Source organism: Gobio gobio (assembly GCF_949357685.1).
Source record: "Gobio gobio genome assembly, chromosome: 2".
Classification (NCBI taxonomy): Eukaryota; Metazoa; Chordata; class Actinopteri; order Cypriniformes; family Gobionidae; genus Gobio; species Gobio gobio.
This window is the reverse complement of record NC_137098.1, coordinates 18,341,599-18,357,284: the sequence shown is the minus strand read 5'-3', so window position 1 is coordinate 18,357,284 and position 15,686 is coordinate 18,341,599. Positions and strand designations below refer to the sequence as shown.

The 15,686-nt window shown below is 33.7% G+C and overlaps 1 protein-coding gene across 1 annotated transcript in view; it reads right to left on the bottom strand.

The window, feature by feature from the left end:
- LOC307122627 (phospholipid-transporting ATPase ABCA1-like) overlaps positions 1-15,686 on the bottom strand; it is a 111,218-nt gene that overhangs the window by 6,079 nt on the left and 89,453 nt on the right. Inside the window, exon 21 of the mRNA XM_079810736.1 lies at positions 3,710-3,953. Within this exon, the coding sequence (XP_079666862.1) occupies positions 3,710-3,953 (244 nt within the window). The remainder of the gene's footprint in view (positions 1-3,709; positions 3,954-15,686) is intronic.

Sequence of the window (15,686 nt, the reverse complement as noted above, 5' to 3'; positions counted from 1 at the left end):
GATCACTGGATCTTTGGTAAGTTGTAAGGAACACTTATATCGAGTCCAACCTTTAGTTTAAACTGATAATAGTTTGTTTGACTCGCGTTTTCGTGGTTTCCCCTATTAAATCCAGTCATGCAGCAGATCTTTTGACACTCAGTCCGGCTGAGGGGGCATGTTTAGGCGGGAAAGTGACATCAATGCATACCCTCTATTGTTGTACATTAACAGGATGCAGTAATGACAGAGTGTAAATTACTATATTTATTAAAATTATTAAATGGATGCCATCTTATTGGGACAATAAAGCCCTCCCTACACCTATAAACACTTTATTATTAAACAGTCAGTAAGGGTTTCTTTATTTCCACTTTTCAAATATTTTCTTTCCGATCTGATATGTGATGGGAAAAGGGAGAAGAGCGAATTCGGCAAAAGGTGGATTTGAACTCAGGTTGAACGTGTCAAAAGCTACTTTCAGGTGCCACACTCCCTACGGCCTACGCCACTGGAGGCGTTAAGTGGAACGCGGTTTTTTGCCAACAAGACACACTATTTACACTGTTATCGGAAATGTAAAAAAAAAGCACATTGGATAATCCAGCCCAGCTAGTAACCCCATCAAGTGTCAGCTTTAACTGGGTCTTACTGCCGTCGCCCTTCAGTGTCAGTTCATTATGACTAACATGCAGCAATATTGGCATGAGATTCATTTTTTACAAGATGTCGGATGGCAGTGAGAAACCCGCTGAATATGCCTCTCATACACTCAGAAAACCAGAGATAAAATGCGCTTGGATAGAGAAGGAAATGTTAGGGATCATAATCAGAGTTATAAAGATTGCTCAAATTTGATCTGCTTATGAGTATGACGTTTATGGATAGTCTGGACTTCCAGGGTCCAAACACAATCCCATCCATAGAGTGTCTTTTCTGGATATACTAGCCATTTCTACCAGACACATAGCAGAAACTGCAGATAATATGTAAGGTAATGTGAAGTGTTTCATACTGACAGCACGTCCAAATGATGATTTACTGGAGTCGACGAGCATTTACAGTAGTCTGTTAGTCTCTAACTCCAGATCAAGGAGTTGAAGGAGTTGAAAAGAGAAGCTAGAGGGCTGGGTTACACTCAGACACAGGAAAAAGATGTCAAGTGTGTCAGTCAAACACACACATGCTTAGTAGTTCCCAGAAAAAAAAAGAAAGAAAAAAACCTTGCAAATGTATACAGTCAAACCAAAATGTATTCAGACACCTTCAACATTTTCTCACATTATCACAGTTTATTCGCTATTCGCTATAGTTTAGAAAATGGTAATAAAAGAATAACTCTTCTAACAGTTAAATTGTCAGAACAAATTCATCTTGATAATGTCAGATAACTTTGATAGAAAGGAATGTAATGATTACAATCAACCAATCATCTGTCAGCTGTTCAATTTAAGTACACAATTAGATAATACCAATTTAGGTCAACAAATTACCAAGCCTTGCTTAATTTTTCTCACTCTGTGGTGTAAAAGGTTGCATTAGCAATTAAAGAAAAACACTTACACAAAACATAGTCAGGTCAAAGTGTCTGAATCATTTTGGTCCCAAATTTGTATCATTTTTACTGGTAGTCCACTGTATGAAGAATTTTTGGGTATAATATGTCACAGTTTACTTTATTTAGCTATCCTCACTTACATAAATTAACTATAGTGTCCTGCACCCACTAGTAAAAAAATATATCTGATGTCTGAATAATTTTTGGTTTGACTGTATATATTTTTGGTAACCAAATAGTTTTAGTGATCATTGAGTGTTCCATTGTGTGTTTTCAACAGAAGAAAGAAAGTTATACAGGCTTGGAATGACAAAGTCCATCCAGTTTCTCGGAAAATGATAATAATTCACCATTTAACCACAAAATAATAGCAAAAATTAAAAGGTCTCACAAAAAGTGATAATTATCCAATTAAATTATTCCTAATTTAACTAAAGTTAAAATGGATTTTTTCACGAGGATAAAGATGTCAGTGGCTACGTTTACATGCAACCAAATAGTCCATTAGTAGGCTTGCTGCGATAGTCAGTGTTGCCGGTGTTCAGGGACAACACTGGTTATATCACTTTCCCACCATGGCACCGCCCCCACCGCCGTTTTCATTTTAAATAGTAATAAAATCATTTAGCTCAGTTAGTGAACAGACAATTAAAAACTGAACGTGTCTGCTAAATACAGTTTGAGCCGAACGAGAGTCGCAGCACAAACTTGCAGCAGGAGTCAGATTTCATTCATCAGAGAGTGAGGAGCTACAAGATGATCGCGGAAGTAAGTTTGTTTTAAAGTGAGTTTGTCATTGTACTTTTTCATTAAGAATAATAGGCTAATGAACCCACCATTCAAGCAACCCACCCCAAAATAAAGGTAAATGCACATGTCATTCATTCACGGCCGCACTGTCATTCATTCACGGCCGCACTGTCATTCATTCACGGCCGCACTGTCATTCACGGTGCGTGTCCACAACGTTTTCAATTAATTCCTATGGAAGCTCAACTTCCATAGGAATTCATTGAAAACACTCGCACTTTTCCACACCGTTATGAATCCCGTGCGCATTTTACTTTCGGTTTAGAATTAGCGATTTAAAAGCCCTGCCAGTGATACCGGTATTACCGGTGTTGTCATGCGTCGATTAACCGGTGGGAAAATTTCCTCACCGTCACATTCCTATCCATTAGTTATCGGATTGACAGTTTGATTGGACTGAAATGCCTTGCCATCATGTAGACACCTTAATCGATCCGATTGAGCTCGATCCTAATTAAATTTTGATCAGATTGAAAGGGGGGGTTTATTCCTTTTCTAATCTGATTGAGAGGACATGTAAAGTAAGCACTTGATCAGACTGAAAACCAAAACATAAAGGACTGCGCATGTGCAATGAAGTATTGTCATATTTATCGGTAGACGCAGGTCGTAGCAGCAAACACACTGAGATTTTAGAAAATTATTTCAGGCTGTCTTTGGTTGCAAGACCGTGACAACGGATGTCTTTGAACCTTTCTCACTGTACGACGTAGGACCAGCGTTTAGGAGCCACAACCGCAGAAATCGCCACAATTGGTCATCTTTTATCTGGGACAGCCCAAAATCGTACAAAAGTGGGTCAATAAAGCACTCTAGCGGTCAGCTAATTGCTTTAAAACTACAAAACATTTTCATTTAATTACAGTTGTACTTGTTTTCTACGTACTTCCGCTCAATTTTAATTTTCCTTCAGTACTCCCTCTGGGATTGCGGTATATTCTCTGCTTTTCTCCAGACAAATTATAACCGGTCCAATCAGCGAACAGAGGAAGTGGCTGAGAACGATGACGTTGATGTCGTGTGCTAGTTTGAGATGACATACGCCACGACCAAACGTTAGCAATTGGTTATGGCAGATCCAGAGTGGCTCTGGGCAGATCCAATAGTATTAAACTTCAACAGAGTAGCCGCCTTCAAGGAAGTAAACGCTTGTCAATGGAGAGTGGCCAGACTCTCTGTACAAATGAAATGTACGAGAGTCTGGTAGGACCAGGCTACTTGTTTTCCACAAAGGGAGTCAGACTCTAAAGCAGAATCATTATTATGATATGATTCCCATCCTTACCTGCAGTTACTTTATATTACTAAAGATGAATGTTGAATGACACAAGCATGCCTGTATTTTCTTTTCTTTAGTTTTACCTGGTCTAGTGTGGTCTGTGACACGGAGTAATCCTCCACCTGCAGCATCTGCTGGTGTTTGTTGAGCTGGCTGAAAATGTGCGCAAGCATTCCCTCTCCCTGCGGTATCTGGTACTGCAGCGTGTTGTGATGTTTCTCTTTCAAAATGCTGCCAGGAAACGTGTCCCGCACAAACGACTCCAGCACGCACAGGTCGGCCTGATCGGCACACACACGAACGATCAGTGTGTAGCCTTCCCCGAACCTGCAACACACACGTGCATGGAGTCAAAGTTAACTTTATTCACATCATGGATTCGTTAGAGATCAAAGAACATAGTAACCACAGATCATTTCATGCAGGTTCAACAAAATTGCCCCAAACTTCAAAGAAGAAAAGTTCTTGGGATGTGCCTGCACACGGTCTGATAAAAGCAGGGATATTTTTACTTCTCCTTTATGTAAAGGATGCAATGTGTTCAGTACTGAACTCTGCAAACAAATGAAGACATGTCAAAATTCAGACTTTTTTTTCTGTGAGTCTATTACATTCAACTCGGAATTTATTTCTCATAATTTTAAGTTTATATCGCCCAATTTTGTGGTAATAACAATTTGGTCTTTTTTTCTCAGAACTGTGAGTTTATATCTCACAACTATGACTTTCATTCTTGGAATTCTGAGTTAACATTTTGCAATTACGACTTTTATTTTCTGAATTCTAAATTAACATCTCACACTTCTGAATTTTATTCACAAAATTCTAAGTTTACATCTTGCAATTCTGATTTTTTTGCTCAGAACTGCGAGTCGATCCTTTTGTTTTGTCCACAAAACTAGGCTTCCCTTAAAAGAGATATGAACTCAGAATTCAGAGAAAATAAGTCAGAATTGTGAGATATCATCTCAAGAAAAATTAAACTGCATGATTAAAATTACTGAATTGCAAGCTGATGGCTCAATTTTGTGAGAAATAAAGTCATAATTGTGTTATAAACTCACAATTCTGTGGAAAAAAATCAGAATTGCGAGACGTTACCTCAGAATTATGAGATATAAAAGTCACAATTGAGAAATAAAAGTCGCAAAAAAAGTACAAAATGTTAATTTAGAATTGTGAAAAAAGTCTTTATTATTTACTTTTTTAAATTCGTGGCGCCAACTGACTTCCATATACGGCTTCAGAAGAAAATGGAAAATTTGCGAATAATTACGGAATATAATTTATTTGAATAAACTACATTTGTAGTTCTTCAGTTCACATTTACTTAAAAAGGGCAGCTTTTTTCCATTCCTCCTTTTCTATTGCATGAAAGAAATAGTCATGAGTTTGCATGTCACGCATGCACATCTAACGCAGCAGAGAGAAACAGCATCTACATTTTAAGCCTTCATAACTCTGTGAAAAGCAGATGCAGATTTATAGTCTGTGTAAAGTGTGCAGCAGTAGATTGTTGCAAAATGTAGCTGGCCTTATAAAAACTTCCTCCGCTCTTACCATCACGTACATTAGAAGCACTCTAGTGCTTTCATCCTTCTTGTTAAAGAACAGAGACACAAATGTGTTTGATCAATACACACACAGACACACTCTGTGTGAATTGGATGAAAAACTCACTCACTAAGCACAGTGACTTTAGTAATGGATCGATTTGATTGGTGACCGACAGGCTTACAGGTGCTTTTATTGGACGGCTGTTTAATTATGTTTGTTTTTGAGCTGATGAAGGTGTAGAGGTGTGTGTGTGTGTGTTTACTCAAGGGTTTGTGTTTATGAACACTCAGTCAATATGATTTTATCAGAGTAACCATTCGCTCTCAAAATAATAAAAGTACACAATGATAATGGCTGGCATGTGTGTGTTATACCGGGAGCGTTTCAGCTATGTGAAGAGAAGTTTTTGGCCATTTTTAGTAAGATTCCTTAATGATCATTTGGCATCAATAGATTAGTTCAGTCATTGCGCACATCAGTACTACACAACATTTGTTTAAACTATAGCGAGCGATTTTTTAGGACGCATACATATTGTATAGTACGCTAATTTATTTTATCATTTATTTTGTCATTTATCATTAATTATACCACTTTGAGTATGAATTTATATATATATATATATATATATATATATATATATATATATATATATATATATATATATATATATATATATATATATATACACACACACACACACACACACACACACACTGTATATACATTTTGTTTACATTTTTTTAATACAAATGAATGTAATAAAATGGTTATTCTTCAGTTAGGGGCTCTTCTAAATATATACAATTTTGAAATAAAATTTCTTAAAACTATGTTTAAAATATTACCAGTATTGATGAATAACAACATAATTAATTACTGTCTCTGTCCTGATCATCATTCAAGAGAATTTTGATCAAATGTGCGATGGTATTTTTAATGTGTCTGTAATGAAATTTACTTTTTGGTCAAATTGTTTTGCCAAGTTTGTTATAAGTGTTAGATTTTTATTTGTATTTTATCAAATTATTCTTAAAATCAGCTCTCAAAATCTTATCTTTAAACTATATTTACACTACCGTTTAATCGTTTGGGGACAGTGAGATTTGAAAGAAATGAATACTTCTATTTAAGCAAAGACATTCAATTAATCAAAAGTGACAGTAAAGACAAGTTACAAAAAGATATCAATTTCAAACAAATCATGTTCTTCTGAATCTTCTACTCATCAAATAATCCTGAACTAAATGCATCACGGTTTCCACAAAAGTATGAAGCAGCACAACTGTTTTCAACATTGATAATAAAGAGCAGTTTCTTGAGCAGCAAATCGACATATTAGAATGATTTCTGAAGGATCATGTGACACTGAAGACTGGAGTAATGATGCTGAAAATTCAGCTTTGCATCACAGAAATAAATTACATTTTAAAATCTATTCATGTTTATGTCTTATTTTGTCTGTGCTTGAGCTTTTCGGTTTCCTTTGTTCCCGCTTCTGGTTAGTCTCCTTGGTTACTCATTGTTTGGTTAGATATGTCAGCTGTGTCTCATTACGTTGATTAGTTTGATCTGTATATATATCCTGTGTTTTGTTTAGTTCTTGTTCGGTTCCCGTCTTATTATGTTTGTTCTGTTCCCATGGTTGAAGACAGTGATTACAGAGTATTTTGTTTTTAAGACTGCTTCAATTAAATCCTGCACTTTTACTTCATCTTGCTGCAACCAGGCGTGACAGCAATAATATTTCACAATATTACTGTTTTTACTGTATGTTTGAACACATATGCAGCCTTGGAGAGAACAAGAGACTTTCAAAAACCAAAAAGATCTCCAAATTTCAAACTTTAGAGTATATGTGTAATTGAATAACATTATTTTTTTGAATTAGATAAGCTTTTGACTTGCTAACAAAACAAGTTTATATTTTTTTAAATAGAATGAAACTGATTCTGAAAATCAGCTCTGTCATCTCATCTTCAGACTGTCCCTGTATCTGTTTTAAAAAAATGAGGGTGGGGACAGTAAGACAAGCATAACTCATCCACTTACTGCACACTCACTATAAAGATGAATCAACATTAAAATGTCAGCGGAGACAAAGACAAAGTTGCCCTCACTTTGCTGTATCAATCATGTGAAGAGTGGAGACAATACTAGAGTTTAGATCAGCACTCAAACAGCAGCACTGACACCAACAACACGGACTGATTTGGGAAATTTGGTCGACTGATATGGATGTTTTGATGGTTGATGTTTATACCGATATCTTGGCTGATATAAAAAATACACAATTTAATTTAAAAATGGTGAATAATGTTAATGAACAATACTTCTAAAGCATTTATTAAGCTTAGTTAATGTTTATTTCAACATTTACTAATACATTACTTAAATCAAAAGTTGTATTTGTTCATATTATTTAATGAACCTGAGCTAACATGAACTAAAATGTACAGTAGCAGTTGTTTTATATTAAATAACACTAACAAAGATTACTAAACACCGTAACAAATGCATTTCTCATTGTTACCTAAAGTGTTACCATTTATATTTCTTTAATAATTTAGTAAATTGATCATTTGAAAATGAAGAAATTAAAAAAAAAGACTTTATAACACTATAATATACCGTAGTAAAGTACTTATTAGTTTATAGTTAATTCCTATTAATATATTGTAGTCTCTACATTGTTAATATATTAATTGTATTTTAATATTCTTCATTCATTGTCATTGTAATTAACCATTATGGTAACACTTTACAATAAGGTTCATTAGTTAACATTAGTTAACTACATTAGTTAACATGAACTAATAATGAACTGCACTTATAAAGCATTTATTTATCTTTGATAATGTTAATTTCTAACATTAGTTAATGCACTGTGAACTAAAATGAACAAACCATGAACAGCTGGATTTTTTTGAACTAACATTAAAAAAGATGAACTAACGCTGAACAGAGGTGTTGTTCATGATTAGTTCATGTTAACTAATGCATTAAAAAATGTTAACTAATACAACCTTATTGTAAAGTGTTACCACGATTATTAATTAAAATGTATTTAATTAATAACATTTTCCGTGACCTAATCTAAGGTGAGAACCATTTACAACCAATTAACATTTCTTTTATTACAAGCAAATTAAATAATAATAATAATTGTGCTAATTACAGTGATAATGAATGAAGAACTCACTATTTGTATATAGCCTATCAATATATTAACAATGTAGAGATTGCAATATATGAACTATGAATTAACTATAAACTAATAAATTGTTAATGATTTGTAAGTACATTATTACTATATACTTATTATAAAGCACTACCAAAAACATAATCATTTGAACTGAATAAATCATTTAAAAAATGTCCTAAAGCTTATCAGCTAATGTATGGGGCGCCGTTTGTAAAGCGACTCACGCTGAAAATAACAGCAACATTTTGACACATTTAGCTTCAAACAATGTTTAAAAAACTGGTATGAATTTTTGGCGGTCACTTTTTTAGCACATTTACAACAATATTTGTCAACTTAGAGATATTTTAAATAGTTAAATCTAAATGTTAAATGTTAAATCTAAATGTTAATTGTTAAATCTAAATGTTAAATCTAAATCTAAATGTTAAATCTAAATCTAAATCTAAATGTTATATCTAAATGTTAAATCTAAATCTAAATCTAAATGTTAAATCTAAATCTAAATCTAAATGTTAAATCTAAATGCTAAATCTAAATGTTAAATCTAAATCTAAATGTTAAATCTAAATCTAAATGTTGAATCTAAATCTAAATGCTAAATCTAAATGTTAAATCTAAACGTTAAATCTAAATGTTACATCTAAATCTAAATGTAAAATCTAAATGTAAAATCTAAATTTTAAAACCGGTTATCTGCATTCTGAATTTGCATATTAGTTAAATATTTAGTTTCACCCGAAACATTTAGATTCAACATTTATATTTAGATTTAACATTTAGATTTAACATTTAGATTTAGATTTTGTATTTAGATTTAACATTTAGATTTTACATTTAGATTTTACATTTAGATTTAGATGTAACATTTAGATTTAACGTTTAGATTTAACATTTAGATTTAGCATTTAGATTTAGATTCAACATTTAGATTTAACATTTAGATTTAGCATTTAGATTTAACATTTAGATTTAACATTTAGATTTAGATTTAACTATTTAAAATATCTCTAAGTTGATAAATATTGTTGTAAATGTGCTAAAAAAGTGACCCCCAAAAATTCATACCAGTTTTTTAAACATTGTTTGAAGCTAAATGTGTCAAAATGTTGCTGTTATTTTCAGCGTGAGTCGCTTTACAAACGGCGCCCCATACTAATGCAGATAATAAAAAATGCCAAATATCATGATAATTTAGAAATGTCTTCCTAAATGCTGTTCAGGTCAAATACATCTATATATTTATACACATTAGCATATCATGCACTGAAAACCTTCAATGTGTGCAACTCGAGCGTTGTCTGTGTTTGATGACAAGAAGTGAAGTGTGTTTCTTGCTGAGTGTGTAGAGAGAAGTGAACACTGCGACCCGCGAACGCAGCGTGAGTCCTACAGATGGCAGCAGAAACACGCCTCAGGAGGTAGAATGTGATAAAGAAAGGAGAAGAGACAGAACAGAGGAGGGACTAAATAAAGAATGGCTGCAGACGGAGTGAGAATCGTTGGCTGATGGAGAGGTGTAGATCTTGTCATACTGCTTTGCTCCATTAGACGGCACAGAAAGAAAAGATAAAGGAGAGAGAGGGAGGAGGTCGATCAAGGGAGCAGCTCTTAATTGCCTCTTCACTCATTAATGCTCACACCTCCACAATCATTAATTACAACCAAGAGAGCGAGAGAGCAGCTAAATTCAGACACATATTAAATGTAAGGCCTGAATTATGTTGGTATTTTAACTTTTGAATGATTAACTTAATAATTATGAAAATTTATAATGGATATTAATTTCACCAGGACAGTTTGTGGCGCATAATACGCCAGTCAAATGTTTGGGGATATTTCATTTTGAAAGGAGTCTCTTATGCTCATGAAGGCTACATTTATTTGATCAAAAATACTGTTTGATATTGTAATATATTTTAAATGTTTATTATTTATTCCTGTGATGCAAAGCTGAATTTTTTTCGAATCATTACTCCAGTCTTCAGTGTCACAAGATCCTTCAGAAATCATTCAAAGATGCTGATTTACTGCTCAATAATCATTTCTGATTATTACCAATGTTGAAAACAGTTGTGCTCCTTGAAACCGTGATGCGCTACACTTTATTCAGGATGCTTTGATGAATATAAAGTTCAAAAGAACAGCATTTATTTGATAAAGAATCTTTATAAATGTCTTTACTGCCACTTTTGATCAATTGAATGTGTCATTGCTGAATAAAAGTATTAAATTCTTAAATAATAATAATAATAAAAAATAAAAAAAATAAAAACTGAATTTAAACTCAATTTAGAGACAAATGTATTTGAGAAGAAAAACTGCTTGACTTGCGTTTAGAGATATCTTGAATTAAGTTTATTTTTGTGGGTACAAAACTACTGTGACCGTGTTGAATTTCTTTGAATTCTATTCAGTAAATTCCATCATTCTATTTCCAATTCTGATTCAACATCCTCATAATTTATGAAGTGTCCTCATAAACTATGTTTACATAATGTAATACCCATGTCATTATACACATGTGTGTCCTCATAAACCACAAATACCTGTACAAACCATATCTTCTATCCCCCTACTCTAAACCTACCCCTAAACCTACCCGTCACATACATCTTAAATAATAAAAACAAAACAAATTTAGTATGTTTTTAAGACATTTGGTTTACGAGGACACCGGAAGTGTATATCTATAGGTTATTTTAGTGCCCCTCACTCCACAACTAATTGTAACGAGTAGGAATATGGTGTGGCCCCTTTAGGAGCTGCGCGCTCCCTGTTGAACTGTCTGCAATGCATTGCATGTGCGCACCGCGCCTCGAGCACTCCCATGTATGGGGGTTATTTTCTGTTTTCTGTTGCTCAAATCAAGTTGTTTTGTCTATTAAGTAATGCTGTGGACGGTATAGCGTTTGTGACGGACTGTTACGCAAGTTTCAAAGGGGATAAAGTGTGAGCTGTGAAATGTCCATCGCCTCCATGTCTGCAATAACTGTGAGCTATCCCTATTTCTTCCGGACACAACGCATTACAAAATCCTTTAAATGTAATGGTATTCAGAACAGATCAAGAATTAAAAATAGCCTAACTCTCTCATTCGAATTCAAATGTTTCCATATTCGCGATGTATTTGGATGCTAAACCATTATTTATTATAGGCTTTGTAGGCTACTTCACTCGCGTCCCAATATTGATGGAAAAAACCATCCTCTTCACATGTGCAAGAATGTGCTTGGAAACACCACAGTGGCGGAACTCACGCTGAATGGCACGAATTGAAGGCTACTACTGACTATTTAAACTGAGCTGTGTAACTTTTTATATTTTAGGTTGATTTTTTATATTGATAATGAACTGACTGCGATGTCAAGTTTGCAATGCTGGAATATGTTGTGTGCACGCGCAAATAACGATCAGAGGAAACATAAAATAGGCTCCTCCGTCATTTTGGTCATACAGATAATAAGAGACATCGTTCAAAATTGCAAAGTGTTTACTTACATTGTGCTATTGTAAATAAAGAAAACAAGATGCGCTTTCTGTCGTCTGGGTTTCCTTTCCGTGAACTTGTTTGAGGAGCGCCGCGCCTCACAAAAATGAACCAAACTCAGCAGCAACTGTTGCACAGTTTTTTCTTTCTTTTTGATAATCTGTTCATTATTTAAGTCAAATATATTTCGCGTATTTATTCCTTTTAAATAGGCCTATAGACTGATTTTATGAAAATTATGGTTTAATTTTCCTTAAATCATCCTGGCGGCCCTACACTACCCCTACCCCCCCTAAACATTCAGCATTTTTTTTACATTTTTAGTATTTTTTTAAAGCTATTTTAAAAATATTTCATGTTTATATCGTAATACCCGTGTCATTATACAGATTTGTGTCCTCATAAATCACAAAAACAAACTCACTCGCTTGCTCGCTCACACACGCGCACGCACGCACACACACACACACACACACACACACACACACACACACACACACACACACACACACACACACACACACACACACACACACACACACACACACACACACACACACACACACACACACACACACACACACACACACACACACACACACACATACACACATACACGTCTATATTACCAACAGGGGACCATCACTCCACACTGACCAAGAGGGGACCTGTGTTTCTAGTCATTTTGAAGAAACAAAACTTAGATACAAAATTTTGTTTTAAGGTCTTTTTTCATAATATAACTTCAAATAAGCATTTATTTTTTTATTTTTAAACATGCCAAGAGGGGACCTGACCGATGTCTACCTATCCAACAGGGGACCTCCATAGCCTGCAATGGAGCTGTGTGTGTGAAAGGGAAGAGAGCTGGCAGTCAAGTCTGTCTTCATTATTTAATATATATATATAATTATATAATGTTCACACAGGCATCAGGGAACACAATGAGCACACAACGGAGAAAAAGCCATGTTGTGGACATAACAGAAAAGAATTTAAGAAATAAAAAAATTCTTAAAATTAAGAGTTATCTTTAAGAAATTCATTCTCTGTTGTGTCTTCATACTTACAGTTTATGATCCGCCCACATCTCTCATTTAAGCTTATTTTCAAGAACACCAACACTGTAAAAAAAAATCAGGTCTCCAATTGAAAATTTTCTAGTGACCGATCACATCTAAATTTTTTAGTTGGCCAAATTGAATTTCTTGAATTTTAATTGAATTAAAGTGCATCAATTTACAGAAAATTTTCAATTGGAGACCCACATTTTTTTTACAGTAAAGGTATTTCAATGTGTGACTTATTTTTGAATAAAACATAGTTTCTGCTCTCTAAAATCCCAAATAATGTCCTTTGTTTTTGAGATTTTTAGAGTGAGATTTGATTTCTTGCACCAATAAAATATATATATATATATATATAGGACTGGACAAGCAGAAATTGTTCTTTAAGGTAATAATCACAGGTCATCACTTTATATAGTAAATAATGATTATGTTAAACACAATGACTCGGTCCCCTGTTAGATAGTAAATCACGACACCAGTGTGTTTAATTTTTCATTTCTTGCCATAAACACACTGTAGATATTTAGAGTTTTTATAGCAATAACTGAGTTTTAAGAGTTAAATCAAGCAGAAATATTTCTATAATGTATTAATTGCAGATCATCAGATCAATGATTATGTTAAACACAATGACTCGGTCCCCTGTTAGATAGTAAATCACGACACCAGTGTGTTTAATTTGTCATTTCTTGCCATAAACACACTGTGATTTAGAGTTTTTATAGCAATAACTGAGTTTTAAGAGTTAAATCAAGCAGAAATATTTCTCTAATGTATTAATTGCAGATCATCTTTGAATAATGATTATGTTAAACACAATGACTCGGTCCCCTGTTAGATAGTAAATCACGACACCAGTGTGTTTGCGTTGTCATTTCTTGCCATAAACACACTGTAGAGATTTAGAGTTTTTATAGCAATAACTGAGTTTTAAGAGTTAAATCAAGCAGAAATATTTCTCTAATGTATTAATTGCAGATCCTCTTTGAATAATGATTATGTTAAACACAATGACTCGGTCCCCTGTTAGATAGTAAATCACGACACCAGTGTGTTTGCGTTGTCATTTCTTGCCATCATAAACACACTGTGGAGATTTAGAGTTTTTATAGCAATAACTGAGTTTTAAGAGTTAAATCAAGCAGAAATATTTCTATAATGTATAAATTGCAGATCATCTTTGAATAATGATTATGTTAAACACAATGACTCGGTCCCCTGTTAGATAGTAAATCACGACACCAGTGTGTTTGCGTTGTCATTTCTTGCCATAAACACACTGTGGAGATTTAGAGTTTTTATAGCAATAACTGAGTTTTAAGAGTTAAATCAAGCAGAAATATTTCTCTAATGTATTAATTGCAGATCCTCTTTGAATAATGATTATGTTAAACACAATGACTCGGTCCCCTGTTAGATAGTAAATCACGACACCAGTGTGTTTGCGTTGTCATTTCTTGCCATAAACACACTGTGGAGATTTAGAGTTTTTATAGCAATAACTGAGTTTTAAGAGTTAAATCAAGCACAAATAGTTATCTAATGTATTAATTGCAGATCATCTTTGAATAATGATTATGTTAAACACAATGACTCTGTCCCCTGTTAGATAGTAAATCACGACACCAGTGTGTTTGCTTTGTCATTTCTTGCCATCATAAACACACTGTGGAGATTTAGAGTTTTTATAGCAATAACTGAGTTTTAAGAGTTAAATCAAGCAGAAATATTTCTCTAATGTATTAATTGCAGATCCTCTTTGAATAATGATTATGTTAAACACAATGACTCGGTCCCCTGTTAGATAGTAAATCACGACACCAGTGTGTTTGCGTTGTCATTTCTTGCCATAAACACACTGTAGAGATTTAGAGTTTTTATAGCAATAACTGAGTTTTAAGAGTTAAATCAAGCAGAAATATTTCTCTAATGTATTAATTGCAGATCATCTTTGAATAATGATTATGTTAAACACAATGACTCGGTCCCCTGTTAGATAGTAAATCACGACACCAGTGTGTTTGCGTTGTCATTTCTTGCCATAAACACACTGTAGAGATTTAGAGTTTTTATAGCAATAACTGAGTTTTAAGAGTTAAATCAAGCAGAAATATTTCTATAATGTATTAATTGCAGATCCTCTTTGAATAATGATTATGTTAAACACAATGACTCGGTCCCCTGTTAGATAGTAAATCACGACACCAGTGTGTTTGCGTTGTCATTTCTTCATCTCAAACACACTGTGATTTAGAGTTTTTATAGCAATAACTGAGTTTTAAGAGTTAAATCAAGCAGAAATATTTCTCTAATGTATTAATTGCAGATCATCTTTGAATAATGATTATGTTAAACACAATGACTCGGTCCCCTGTTAGATAGTAAATCACGACACCAGTGTGTTTGCGTTGTCATTTCTTGCCATAAACACACTGTAGAGATTTAGAGTTTTTATAGCAATAACTGAGTTTTAAGAGTTAAATCAAGCAGAAATATTTCTATAATGTATTAATTGCAGATCCTCTTTGAATAATGATTATGTTAAACACAATGACTCGGTCCCCTGTTAGATAGTAAATCACGACACCAGTGTGTTTGCGTTGTCATTTCTTCATCTCAAACACACTGTGATTTAGAGTTTTTATAGCAATAACTGAGTTTTAAGAGTTAAATCAAGCAGAAATAGTTCTCTAATGTATTAATTGCAGATCATCTTTGAATAATGATTATGTTAAACA